Raw genomic sequence first — 13,169 nt, forward strand, 5'->3', positions numbered from 1 at the left:
AAACACAAACACACACACACACACACACAGTAAAAAGAAACATGCAAACAAACACACACAAATAAACACACGCTCAGAGAGAAAAATGCTGACACACACAAAAGGAATGGATTAAGACAAAATTTAGAGATTTTATATTTTAAAATTGCAGTTGTTTAATCTTCTAAAGTTTACTTCAAGTGCAATATGAACTACTTATGTAATGTCCTATAGTTACGTCTTCAAATCTTTGAGTTTCTTGTGTGCAGCACCTTTTCTGCACAAAATCCCATTGGAAATCTCAAGTAACAAGCAAGGTTGCACTACCAACCTATACCAGAGGTAACAGCAACTCAACACCACTGCATTTCACTCAATTCACTGCAGTTAGTGTAAAGAAAAATTCAGTGGCGTATCATGACTAACGTAAACGTTAATGTTATGTAATAAGTCATTAATATTCAAACAATGCCTGCACAAGAAAATTAATCTTGGTTTATCACAGTTGACTTAAACAATTAAAATCCTCCCATTTACTGATCGCCTATGGTTTGTTACATTAGGCACTGTAGAGATACAGAAGTGTAGTCACACAAGGTAATTGATGATTCCAGTCATTGGCAGCAGCACACTAACTGATATGTGCACAAGAGAACAGTAAAGAACATTTTGTACAGACAGAGTATTACTTTAAGTGTATGTCAGTCAATATTGCAGATAGATTTAAAAGATCTCTTTCACCATTTCAAAAATGGCATGTGTGTCCTGATTAATGTTTCTCCTTTAACCAACACCAAAAACCAATTAAATCGCACCATCAATGACTGTGTTTCCAATATTCACCTATATACCATCAAAACATTTCAAGTCCAAGTCACTTTTTATTGTCATTTCAACCATAACTGCTGGTACAGAACTTAATAAAAACGAGACAACATTTTCCAGGACCATGCTGCTACATGAAACAATACAAAAACTACACTGAACTACGTAAGAAAAAACACAAAGACTACACTAGACTACAGACCTACCCAGGACTGCATAAAGTGCACAGAAAAGTGCAGGCACTACAATAAATAATAAACAAGACAATAGGCACAGTAGAGGGCAGTAGGTTGGTGTCAGTCCAGGCTCTGGGTATTGAGGAGTCTGATGGCTTGGGGGAAGAAACTGTTACATAGTCTGGTTGTGAGAGCCCGAATGCTTCGGTGCCTTTGGCCAGATGGCAGGAGGGAGAAGAGTTTATATGGGGGGGTGCGTGGGGTCCTTCATAATGCTGTTTGCTTTGCGGATGCAGCGTGTGGTGTAAATGTCTGTGATGGCAGGAAGAGAGACCCCGATGATCTCAGTTGACCTCACTATCCGCTGCAGGGTCTTGCAATCCGAGATGGTGCAATTTCCAAACCAGGCCGTGATGCAGTTGCTCAGGATACTCTCAATACATCCTCTGTAGAATGTGGTGAGGATGGGGGTGGGGGGGGTTTGGAGATGGACTTTTCTCAGCCTGGTAATAGTAACATAACTATTGGATAAAAAAAAAATCCTTAGAAAATTAATGTAGCTAAGCTTGATAGCCAACTAACAGATGATTTTCTGAAAAGTGCAAAGAGTATTTGAACCTCTTTTTTGTTAACAAGGCATTTGTTAAATGCTAACTTGGATTCTATGAAATGTCATTTATATCAAATAAGGAAGGCATTAATGATATCTAATCTAGCTCTCCCATTACCACATCTAGTACATGGGTACCTCCCCAAATTTGATGAGACTTTTTCAGTAAATGAATGTGTTGTAGAATCAGAGACAACAATATCTTTTTTTTAACCTTTTAAACAAATATTACTAGCTTTAGTTTGGCTGTCAAACATTCCGGTAACTAAGTACAGAAACCATACCAAATCTGCATACTTCTTACCTTAAGACTATCATAAATAATCAAGTACCTTAATAATTATTATTGAAAAACTTTATTAAACACAATGAACATCTCATACAAAAATGAGCAAGGTTGTCTACAAATTAATATGCAGGTAGTTGCTGAGAATAGGGTTATTAAATATGGGAGCTCTGCTTTTAAATATAGTGGACATAAAAACAGTTGTAAACCAGTCACTGAAAAAGTCAGAATTTCACACGATCAGTCATGTTATATTAGTAGACATTCAATCATGTAGGTTTTCATGGCTTTCAAATAATTTATCTTTTGGAGGCCCGAAAACGGAAGTGCTTCACAATTTTATCAATAAAATTTGAAAACTTGTGTTAATGTAACTTGAAGAATACAGTACCAGCTGAAGTGGTATTACACCACTACCAATTCCTAACAACAGCACAGAACAAGTTGAAACATGCTTTAGTTACATATATGCAGATAATCATAAAGACCTAGATGGACGTGGAAGCATTGGAAAGGGTACAGAGCAGATTTACCAGGATGCTGCCTAGTTCAGAGAGTATGCATTATGATCAGAGATGAAGGGAGCTAGGGCTTTACTATTTGGCGAGAAGGAAGATGAGAGGAGACATGATAGAGGTGTACAAGATAATAAGAGGAATAGATAGAGTGGACAGCCAGTGCCTCTTCCCCAGGGCACCACTGCTCAAGACAAGAGGACATAGCTTTAAGGTAAGGGGTGGGAAGTTCAAGGGGCATATTAGAGGAAGGTTTTTTACTCAGAGTGTGGTTGGTACGTGGAATGCACTGCCTGAGTCAGTGGTGGAGGCAGATACACTAGTGAAGTTTAAGAGACTACTAGACAGGTATATGGGGGAATTTAAGGTGGGGGCTTATATGGGAGGCAGGGTTTGGGGGTTGGCACAACATTGTGGGCCGAAGAGCCTGTACTGTGCTGTACTATTCTACGTTCTATGTTCTATCCCAAGGTGTGGACTTTCACTTAGATACAACAGCCCCTCTGATGCACTGCCATTCAGCATGAACCTTGGACTTACTAGTCTTTCTAGTTGCTATGAAATGATCACTAGCCTAAATAAATTTGAGAAAGGAAGCAGTTTTTCGTTGTAAACCTGAGATAGCATTGAAGCATTGAGAATGGCTGTCCTGGTTCTCTGTATTTGTTTGTTATATTTCAGGGCAACTTACATTTCAAGGAAATGTTTATTGTTTGGTTACAGAAAACATTTAAACATTTCTACAACCCCTCCAAATGAAGAACATTATAGAAATGAGTAAGAAACAAACCTAATCTAAACCTAGAAATTTTATCTTTACATGCTTCCCCAATATCTAAAGGATAATGGAGCACCTCAACCCAACAAAAATAAAATTAAACTAAGAATAAAAATACAAAATGAATCTTGTTACTTTGCAGTGAAAATGTATTTTAAGTTCAAACAGATATTACATTTGCATCAATACTGAATTATTTGTTTTAAACATTATAGCTTGGATGAACGACATATCACATTATTAGTCGACTGAGGCATGAAAGATTGTGATGGTACACATTCAATATGGGGCACATGTACATAGATCCAAGAGAAAGGTGTGTCCTAATTTGGATGCAAGGAAATAGTTTCCCAAACATATGAGTGAATATTTAAAAGTGCGGGATGTCAGCAAGGGAGTTTATGTGCAGCTGAAAGAACATGGCCTGTCGATTAAAGATCACAATTTTAGATATTGCTAAGTTTAGTCCTTTTGTAGGGTGAAAAAAATCATTGCAGTTTGCTTTTGGATATGGTCCTCATAATCTAGTCAAATAGCAAAAGGAAAATATTTGGAAGCCACTTTTCAATCAGCTCCATTTTACTTGGGATATTGACTTAAATTCTCACTAAGAATAGATTTCACGTCACATGCCGGTGATAATAAACCCGATTCTGATTCTGAATATAAGGCAGTGACCTTAAAATGCTTTCCAGCAACCACCCTGGGCTGTAATCAAAATAATTTATGATAGGGAGCCAAAAAGAAACCCACGACTGGTAAAGCTGAGGCTAATGGAAATATAAATGGAATTTGCTTGACTCTGTTGTGGTTAATGCTGCAATTATACAAGGTAGACATGATATTAGTAGTAAGTACTCATGCAATATCATAAACATAATAGATATTTGAGTATTTGGAAACACATGGCCTAATTAGGGAGAGCCAGCAGGGATTTGTACATGGCAGGTCATGAGAGAGATTGATGAGGGAAGGGCAGTGGATATTGTCTACATAGACCTTCGTAAGGCATTTTTCAAAGTCCCTCATAGGAGGCTAATCCAGAAGATTAAGATGCATGGAATCTGTGGCGAATTGGCTGTTTGGATTTCGAACTGGCTTGCACATAGAAGAGAGAGGGAAGTGGTTGAAGGGACATATTCGAGCTGAGGGTCTGTAGTTAGTGGAGCTTTGCAGAGATCTGTGCTGAGATCTCTGCTGTAGTAATATATACAAAGGACCGGATGAAAATGTAGATAGTGGGTTAGTAAATTTGCAGATGATACCAAGATTGGTGGAGTTGTGGATAGTGCAGAAGACTGGCAAAGAATACAGCGTGATATAAATCAGTTGCAGCCATGGGCTAAGAAATGGGAGATGGTGTTTAACCCAGATAAATGTGAGCTGTTGTACCTCAACAGAGCAAATACAAGGAAACAGTACACTGTTAAGAGCAAGATCCTTAACAATGCTGCTGAGCAGAGATCCAAATTCATAGTTTCTTGAAAGCAGCCACACAGTTCCATTAAGGTGGTTAAGGCGGCTTATGGAATGCTTGCTTTTATTAGTCCAGGCATTGAGTTCAAAGGTTTGGAGGTTTTGTTGCAACTTTATACTCGAAACTGTGTTGAGGCTTTGGAGAGGGTGCAGAACAGGTTTACTAGGATGCTGCCTGGTTTAGAAGGCATGTGCTAGAGGCTTTTAAGAGACATTTGGATAGGCACATGTGTGTATGGAAGATGGAGGGATTATGGACATGGCGTAGGTAGGAGGGATTAGTGATTGAGTATTTTTGATTTGCTTTTTAGCTTGTTCAGCACAACATTGTGGGCTAAATGGCCTGCTCCTGTGCAGTACTCTTATACCACTTGAGTAAATATTGGATCTTCTTAACCTCACAAAAATTATATGTCAGATGTTTGTTATGTATGAAACCATGAATTCAAAAGAACAAAGAATCATAATACAAAAAGTTTTCTAGAAGCACTTTGTTAAATATATAACAGAGATACATTTAACTATTTCCCCCTCAACTCCAGAATTTTTGGGATGCTTTTAGATTTAGCTGCAAATCACACACATTTTTACTGTCCATGTTTGAAAGTCAGTAATTCTGAATTTGTAAAAAAAGTTCTGCAACAGAAAGATAATTGTCAGAAATGCCTTTCCTGTTATTTATAAAGCATACAAATCATTATTATACCATGCCAGGTAACAGCCTTTAAATTGTTTGTTTTTAAAAATCTAATTAACATATACCAGAATATTAAACCTATTAAAGAAATAGTCATAAAACACTAGCAGTAAAAATCAATTTCACTAAAAGTCTTTTGTTCCCAAAACCTCAAGGACACATTTATCCGTTTTTCATGTTGCTTGTTAATTTTTGTTACACCTAATATATTGCTACTTTCATCTAAAGTTCTGCGACAAAGGAGAACAAAGTAGAAGTAAAATTTATGCAGCAATTATACAAGGTACAACTAGTTATTTACACAATGATTACACAACAGTGATAAAATTACACGGCCTCCCAAAAATGCTCTATTTCTCCAAAATCTGTACTGAGTACACATAAAAGGATGATTCTGGAATGTTAATAAACAAAATAATTTTGGAAATATTCAACAGAAGAAACCATACCTATGGCACAAATAGTTTACACTTCAAGTTAATGACCTTTCACTTGAATGAAAGTTATTGGAATGCTAATACACTACTGCAAATATAGTTAACAAAACAAAGATATCTGCCTGTTGACATTCATGTTTCATGATGTCTTAGAAGAACCTGTTCAGTCTAACAAGTCCACACCAAACAACACTGCTTGCTCCAGTGGCTTGTGTTAAGAGTGCAGTCAGGTACAGCACAGAGTCAAAATTCAGATGTAGATGGGATGTGCAGAGGCATGATTTCCAATATCTTTCCAATGGCCTGGAAGGAGATGGAAATGAACAGCAAATGGACTGGGCTCCAACTCTGAAGTTGTTAAGCAGTTGTCAAATTTGAGCCTTTAAATAAAAGTGAAGGGCCACCAAGTGCACTTCAAAAGCCATAAAACTGTAAGCCAGTTTCATCAAGAAAGGAACCAAGAACAAAAAAAAACACGGTAAAGTATGGGCAACATCTGCGACTAACATCAGAAACTGTTGCTTGCTGCCGCTTATGTGCGGAAGGGAGGGGAGCTGGGGGGGGGGGGGGAACCTCAGGGTTCTTACGTTTAACTGCCGTTCATTCTTTGGGGCACTCCTCTGTTTTCATGGGTATTTGTGAAGAAAATGCATTTCAGGATCTATATTGTATACATTTCTCTGACATTAAATTGGACCTTTGAACCTTTGAATGCAGATGCGCAAACATCCATTTATTGGATGGTTTTATCTGAGGCATACCAAAATTTCTATCAGGGAGCAGACCAGGTACAAGTTAACATTAAACTTTACAAGAATGTTGAATGCGTATGCAAAATTAGCCTGGGAAACAAGTGGAACACTTCAATATGATTCAGAAAAACTTATGATTTGATAAATAGATAGGGCACGAAGTCTTAATCCTAGGCAATTTCAAATGCATTGCACATTTGGGAAAAAAGACTTAAAATAACCTTAAGTTGAGTCAAAAAAAATAAGGTAAAAAAAACAAATCGTTAATTTGCTTTTGCTTTTCTGAATTGTTGATATAGAATTCCTTGGCAAAAACCAAATCTTCACTTGTAAACTTTAAAGGTGCTTTGTTAAGTCATGGCGTGCACCAAACATTTATCCATGTCCATCAGTGCCAAATGCCCACGTCGATCAGGATTGATGGATTGTAATTAGAAAAGTACATTTTGCTGAATAAGGACTTAACTGCATCAGCTAAACTACACAGATAGAAATGTGAGGGATAGGGGTAATCAGTTTCCTTTTTACTTGATCTTGCACAAATGGGTATTTTTGTGCGTCAGAAGAAATATACATTTTAAAATCAGTCAACCTGAAATAGTATTTCAAAACACTGAAGGTTATACTTCAAAACCAAGAAAAAAAGTAATAAAATATCAAACCAGCTCAATATTCCCCATTCACACTACCAGTTTGTGATTAACTGTGTGCTAATCTTTAACTATAAAATACAACATTACAGGAACAGAAAAATCAAAGTGTTGAATGATTGCAGTGGAGGTAATGAAAATGCATGTGTAGCTTTGACTTCTGATTCACATTCTTAGTTGGCATTTATTTCAATTTCAGCAGTTTACTCAGAAGGATCTGAGCACTGATAATATTTCACGTTGAAAACTTTAAATATATTAATCTTGTTTTCTTTTTGGCAGGACATAAAATAGCCAACAGAAGACTACCAGTATGTATGTCAAAAGGGAATCACTAATTTTCCGTGACAGGAGAAAAACTGAAGATGTTGGGAGAACACACACACACACACACACACACACACACCCACCCCTAGGCAGAATCTATGGAAAAGAGTAAACAGTTGACATTTCTGGCTGAGGCCCTTCATCAGGACTGGAGAAAAAAAGATGACAGGTCAGTGTAAGAAGATGGTGGGGGGGCGGGGGGGGAGAGAGAGAGGAGGACGGAAGGTAGTAGTACAAGGTAGTAGGTGATGGGTGGAACCGGGAGAGGGGGAGGGGTGAAGTAAGGAGTTGAGGGCTAAGTCAATTGGTGAAAGAGATAAAGGGTTGGAGAAGGGGGAATCTGATAGGAGAGAACAGAAGGCCATGGAGGAAAGGGAGGGGAGAAGCAACAGAGTGAGGTAAGAGAAGGAAATGGGAAATGGAGAATGGTAAGGGACGGGGGGGGGGAATTATCAGAAGTTCAAGAAATTGATGTTCATGCCATTAGGTTGAAGGCTACCCAGTTCCTGGGTGATAATATGGAAAAAAATGATGAAATGCCAGTACTTAGTCACAAGATGAACATTAAGTATAGTGCACTTAATTCTGACCTACAAGAACTGCAAAATAAAATGCTTCAATTACCCAAAGAACCACCCTTATCCACATGAGAATAGTAATTTTTATTTTCCCCCCATAATTCTTTTAACAAAAAAGTAATCCAATACATTTGGTCATAGACACCTTACACTTCTACGTAACTTTTACTTTTATGAATGAACAGAGAGAGACAATTCCTGACATATTGCAAGAAAATATACAATCTATTCTCGTCTAGTATCTTTACACTGATGGCTTTCAAATTCACAGTAAAATCTCACATTAGTGGTTTGTGTAACTTGCAGCTTTACCAGACATTTCTAATGCTTTCAAGTGAATTTTTAAGACAAGGAGAAATATCTGTCTTACTACAAACCAAGTTATGGTAGAAGTTTAATCTGGGGTCCCTGGTTAAGGTGCCTTAAAACATTGATGTGTCTATTTCCTTGTTGAACATTCCTTCAAAATTGAGATCCTTGGCCATAAGTTCTTCTTCCACTTCCTCCAAGGCCCACTGATGATCCAGGATTTCCAATGCTTCCCATTCAGCCTTTAGAATAAAAATACAAAACCAAGAAAAGGTATATTTTTCTACCTTTTAGTTTTGAACTACTAAATAGATAACTTATTCCCATTACTCCCCCTTCTATTTTAATCCTACTCTTAAGCATACTACTAAATTCCTAGTATATCATTAGGCCATTTTTCATACAAATTCATATTAATCAGTGCTGATAAGGTGCTTGAAAATGGAGGATATTATAATTCACTACAACCTTGTTGTCATTTACCTCTGCATAGATCTTCAGCAGAAATGATTCGGACCTTAATCAGTATTAGGAACCTCAGAATCGGGAACTTTGTGGCTGAACAGATTCTCTTAATAGGGGCAGAGCCAAGATCAAGTATCTTTGCATTGATCAGACCATGGCCAGAAAATGTTAACCATGAGGAAACTGGGTTGGTTTACTGGTAATGCAGGCTGAGGCATATAGAATTGAAAAGAAACAGAAGTTAGGAATAGCCGCCACCTTTTGCAAGAAGTTAAAAACAAGGGTTAACGACAAGTAGTGAAGGAAATTTAGGAACCACTGAGATGGTGGAAGTTAGTCATTACGTTTAAAAATATTTGAGTTCAATGCCAGATGGACCATGCAAGTGCTGGATAGCTATACCTCAGTCTGAATAGACAAAGTAGAGCAGAACATCCTCCTTTCTTGCCACAATGGAGGCCACTCTCAGGTTGGAGCAAAACCTCATATTCCGTCTGGGTAGCCTCCAACCTTATGGCATGAACATCAATTTCTCTAACTTCCAGTAATTTCTCCCCCTCATCTTTTTCCCTCCCCATTCTGGATCCCCTCTTGCCCCTTTCTCTTCTCCCCACCTATCAATCGCCTCCCTCTGTCCCTTTCTCTCATGGTTCACTCTCTTATCAGATTACTTCTATTTTTAGCCCTTTACTTTTTTCACTCATCACCTACCAGCTTCTCAATTCAATCCCACCACCCCCCATCCATTTGCCTTTCCTCCTCACTTAGCTTCACTTATCACCTGGCAGCTTGTACTCCCCCCCCCCCCACCACCACTTATCTTCTTATTCTTGCTTTCCACCCTTTCCTAGCCAGTCCGAATGAAGGATCTTGACCCAAAACATCAACTGTTTATTCCTCTCCTTAGATGCTGCTGACCTACGGACTTCCTCCACATTTTGTGTGTGTGTTGCTGAACGAAACAGCACCCTGTGATGGATTTGAACTTGAAGTCAATAACTTTGTTTCCAATTATCAATTGCACTTAGAGGATTTTCACAGTCATAATGTTCTAGTTATAAAAAAGGGCTAAAATCTTTGCCTTTACAATCTCCTATTTAAGTATTCCCTCGCATGACCCTAACAATTCCCAGAGAAGTTCCAATTTTTTAATTCCATTTTTCCCTCAGCAGATTATGGCAAATTAGAGTCACTACAGCGGAACATTTTGGGCAGCCAACGAGTTCTCTGAAGCTGCGAGATATCATCGGTAGCCCCTGTGTCGGGTGGCAAGGCCTCGGTTCAGTTCACTTCCAGCAGTGGGGAAACGCAAGCATAAGGAACAGGCGAGACGTGGTACAGGCAGAAGTACAAACCCGTGAGGAAGAGAAGCGCATTTCAAAGGCAGTGGAACAAGGGTCCCAGGGTGCCTGGTCAAAATGGGATCACCTGAGCACAAGATCTCATGGGCAGAGTTATGGAGACTGGTGCCCTTCCGTATTTCCTTCCTCTTGCGATCCGTGTATGACACCCTTCCTTCACCATTACATCTGTGCACATGGGGGATGAGAGAGGACCCGAACTGTAAGCTCTGTGGTCAAAAGGGGACACTGGCTCATATATCGCCTGGGTGTAAAACAGCTCTAACTCAAGGACAGTATAGGTGGTGCCATGAGAAGGTGCTTCTGGCTCTTGCCGACACACTAGAGCGGGAGAGATGCAAGAAGAGGACGGCTGGCACAGATTTGAGAAAGGCCATCACCTTCATCAAAGAGGGAGCCAGGCCTTTCGTAACCAAACAACCAAAGCCCAATCTACTGCTAACGGCCAGGTCCTGGGAGATGAGGGTCGATGTGGGAAGGAAGCTGCAGTTCTCGGATGTGGTGCACACGACCCTACGCCCGAACATTGTACTGTGGTCAACTGAAGACAGGAAGATAATTCTGGTTGAGCTGACTGTGCCGTGGGAGGAGGGATGGGAAGAGGCCCACGAGAGTAAGGCCTTGAAGTACCAGCCCTTAGCGCAGGAATGCAAAGACAAGGGACGGCAGGCATGGTTGTTCCCTGTGGAGATCGGCTGCAGAGGTTTCCCAGCCAAATCAGCATGGTGGTTGTTGTCAGCTCCGGGCCTGGACAGAAGGAGCGAAAAACAGGCAGCTCGTAGGATGGGGGAAGAGGCAGAATGAGCCTCTTGTTGGATTTGGAGTAGGCGAGAGGAGGGGAGCTGGAAGCCAGGAGCAGGTGGGCAGTGATTTGGCCACCACTGCCGGCCCAGCAACTGGAGAGTGTCATGGTTAAGGGTCGAAACACTCGGTGAAGGTTGGGAACCACCTGATGACATCTGCTCCTGGCTGAAGGCTACGGTTACCTTATAATGTATCTGGAGAATGCACCCTAACAGGTGTATGTAACAAGCAAACAAGTGAATATACTCTATATACACTCTCTCAACAAGGACTTCAGTTCATTCTTGTTCTAATATTCATTTGTATAGATCTGGCAACAAACCCCTTATTCCCTACTCAAAAACAGTTATAATGTCCTAAATATGAAGCTTTGCATTTTATGAATAAAAATTATAGAACATTTTTTATCTACAAAATACCATGAATTTCATGAACAAAATTACTGCTAACTTTGACTTTATTATCCAAATTAAGTGTCTACTAGAGCTTACTATAAAATGCTGTAATGTGCAAGACAACTAATGTTATACCAGAAGGCTAGAACAGGATATTTCTATATTTATATGGTATAACTAACAAACCTTGAAAGCTTTATTTGTATCAGGAGGCATTGCCATTGCAGCACCTGTCATCTGTTCTTGCATAATACGTGACTGATCTGCAGCTACAATAAGAGGCAGAGTATTGAGTACAATGGATTAAGTGTCAAAGTAAGGAAAGAAACAGATCTAATCATGAAAAAAGTATTTTATAAAAGGGAAAACTTTTATTCAGATAAGCAGCTTCATTTCATAAAGGGAACATTCTTGAATAGTATTCAGTTCCACATTAACATGGTTTACTTTTCATGCACAATAAATCCCAGAATAAAGACACTTCCATAAATTAAAATTAACTTATTTTTACAATAACAAGAATGGCAACCAATATAAAAGGTAATTAGTTTTATGAGAATAAAATTGCAATTCTCATAATAAGCACACTACATCCTTAAATTATACCCAGTACAAAAACAGAAAACCCATATTCTTGTCTTTATGATGTTCATGATTTACAAGGATCTAAAATAGTTTCACAAGCTTTTCCAAAGCACAAATCTATGTTCTAAGATTCACTGAACATTTTGTTTTGCTGCAATCAGATTGTAGCCACCAACCCATTACCTCCTGTCTGGTGTAAAATTACTAATGCAGGATACTATTGCTGGTTGATTCAGCAACAACTTTCCTTTTTTTTTGCAGCTAAATATCAATGTTTGTTTTCAGGATTTGTAAATTATTTATTCAACACGTTTAAAAAAAGCTTGTAGCAGAGAAATGTCATTTCAGGTGATCCCGATTGGTATCTGGTTATAAAAGTACATTTTTTCTTTCTTTCCATCCTCTCAAATTTTATCTATTCCCACAGGTCACTGACTCACTTTGTTTTAAGGAAGTCAGTGACAACCTAATAGTTAATAGGAGATGTTTGGTGGTTTGGGCACAAATAGGATAACAAAAGAAGGCAAGGTGCTTTTGCAATTACTCATCATCATCCATTCAAATATGGAAGATTGTTAAGACAGATCAGGGTAAGAGAAGTGTTCATGATGGTGATAGTGAGAGAACAAGGCTTCTTCATGCTTCATTTTGAGCAGATCTTTAATACCAACATGGTAATAAAGATGTGCTAAAGCCTTACCTCTGCATTTCCTCTGAACCACATTACAGTACTAGAGTGCCTTCTGAATATGAACTTTGTTTTTGATAGATTATATTCACATATACCAAGTGAACATTATTAATACAACTGCAAAACTAAGTTACTTTCTCTTTTCTTCATCCTGAAAACAGAACCCATAATACCAGCTCATTACAAATGCAGTCTAACTCAAAGGTCTTTAATGATATTCAACATGCCCAATTCAACTCAAACACTTGAAAATTCAATCTCGATTAGAAATAAATAGGTCATAATCAAGTCTGAAAAGTAGAATTGTATTTAATTTTATTCTGGCTTGATTGTACTAGTTAACACAAAGTACTAAATGTTGTATGGCTTTAGTCAATACAGTCTATAAGATGTTAAAATGTTTTGTATGTTGATAAAATGGAATACTGTATCTTTAGATTCCAAGGTACCTTAACCCATAATTTTCATATTCT

General features: G+C 38.5%; 1 protein-coding gene across 1 annotated transcript in view; it reads right to left on the bottom strand.

The window, feature by feature from the left end:
• Positions 1-1,930: 1,930 nt before the first annotated feature.
• Positions 1,931-13,169, bottom strand: part of LOC140211285 (ER membrane protein complex subunit 3) — a 29,468-nt gene continuing 18,229 nt past the window's right edge. The window contains exons 7-8 of the mRNA XM_072280998.1: positions 11,607-11,689; positions 1,931-8,637 (exon numbers count right to left, since the gene is read on the bottom strand). Coding sequence (XP_072137099.1) covers positions 8,509-8,637; positions 11,607-11,689 — 212 coding nt within the window. The 3' untranslated portion in view covers positions 1,931-8,508. The remainder of the gene's footprint in view (positions 8,638-11,606; positions 11,690-13,169) is intronic.

This window comes from Mobula birostris, chromosome 16 (assembly GCF_030028105.1).
Source record: "Mobula birostris isolate sMobBir1 chromosome 16, sMobBir1.hap1, whole genome shotgun sequence".
NCBI lineage: Eukaryota > Metazoa > Chordata > Chondrichthyes > Myliobatiformes > Myliobatidae > Mobula > Mobula birostris.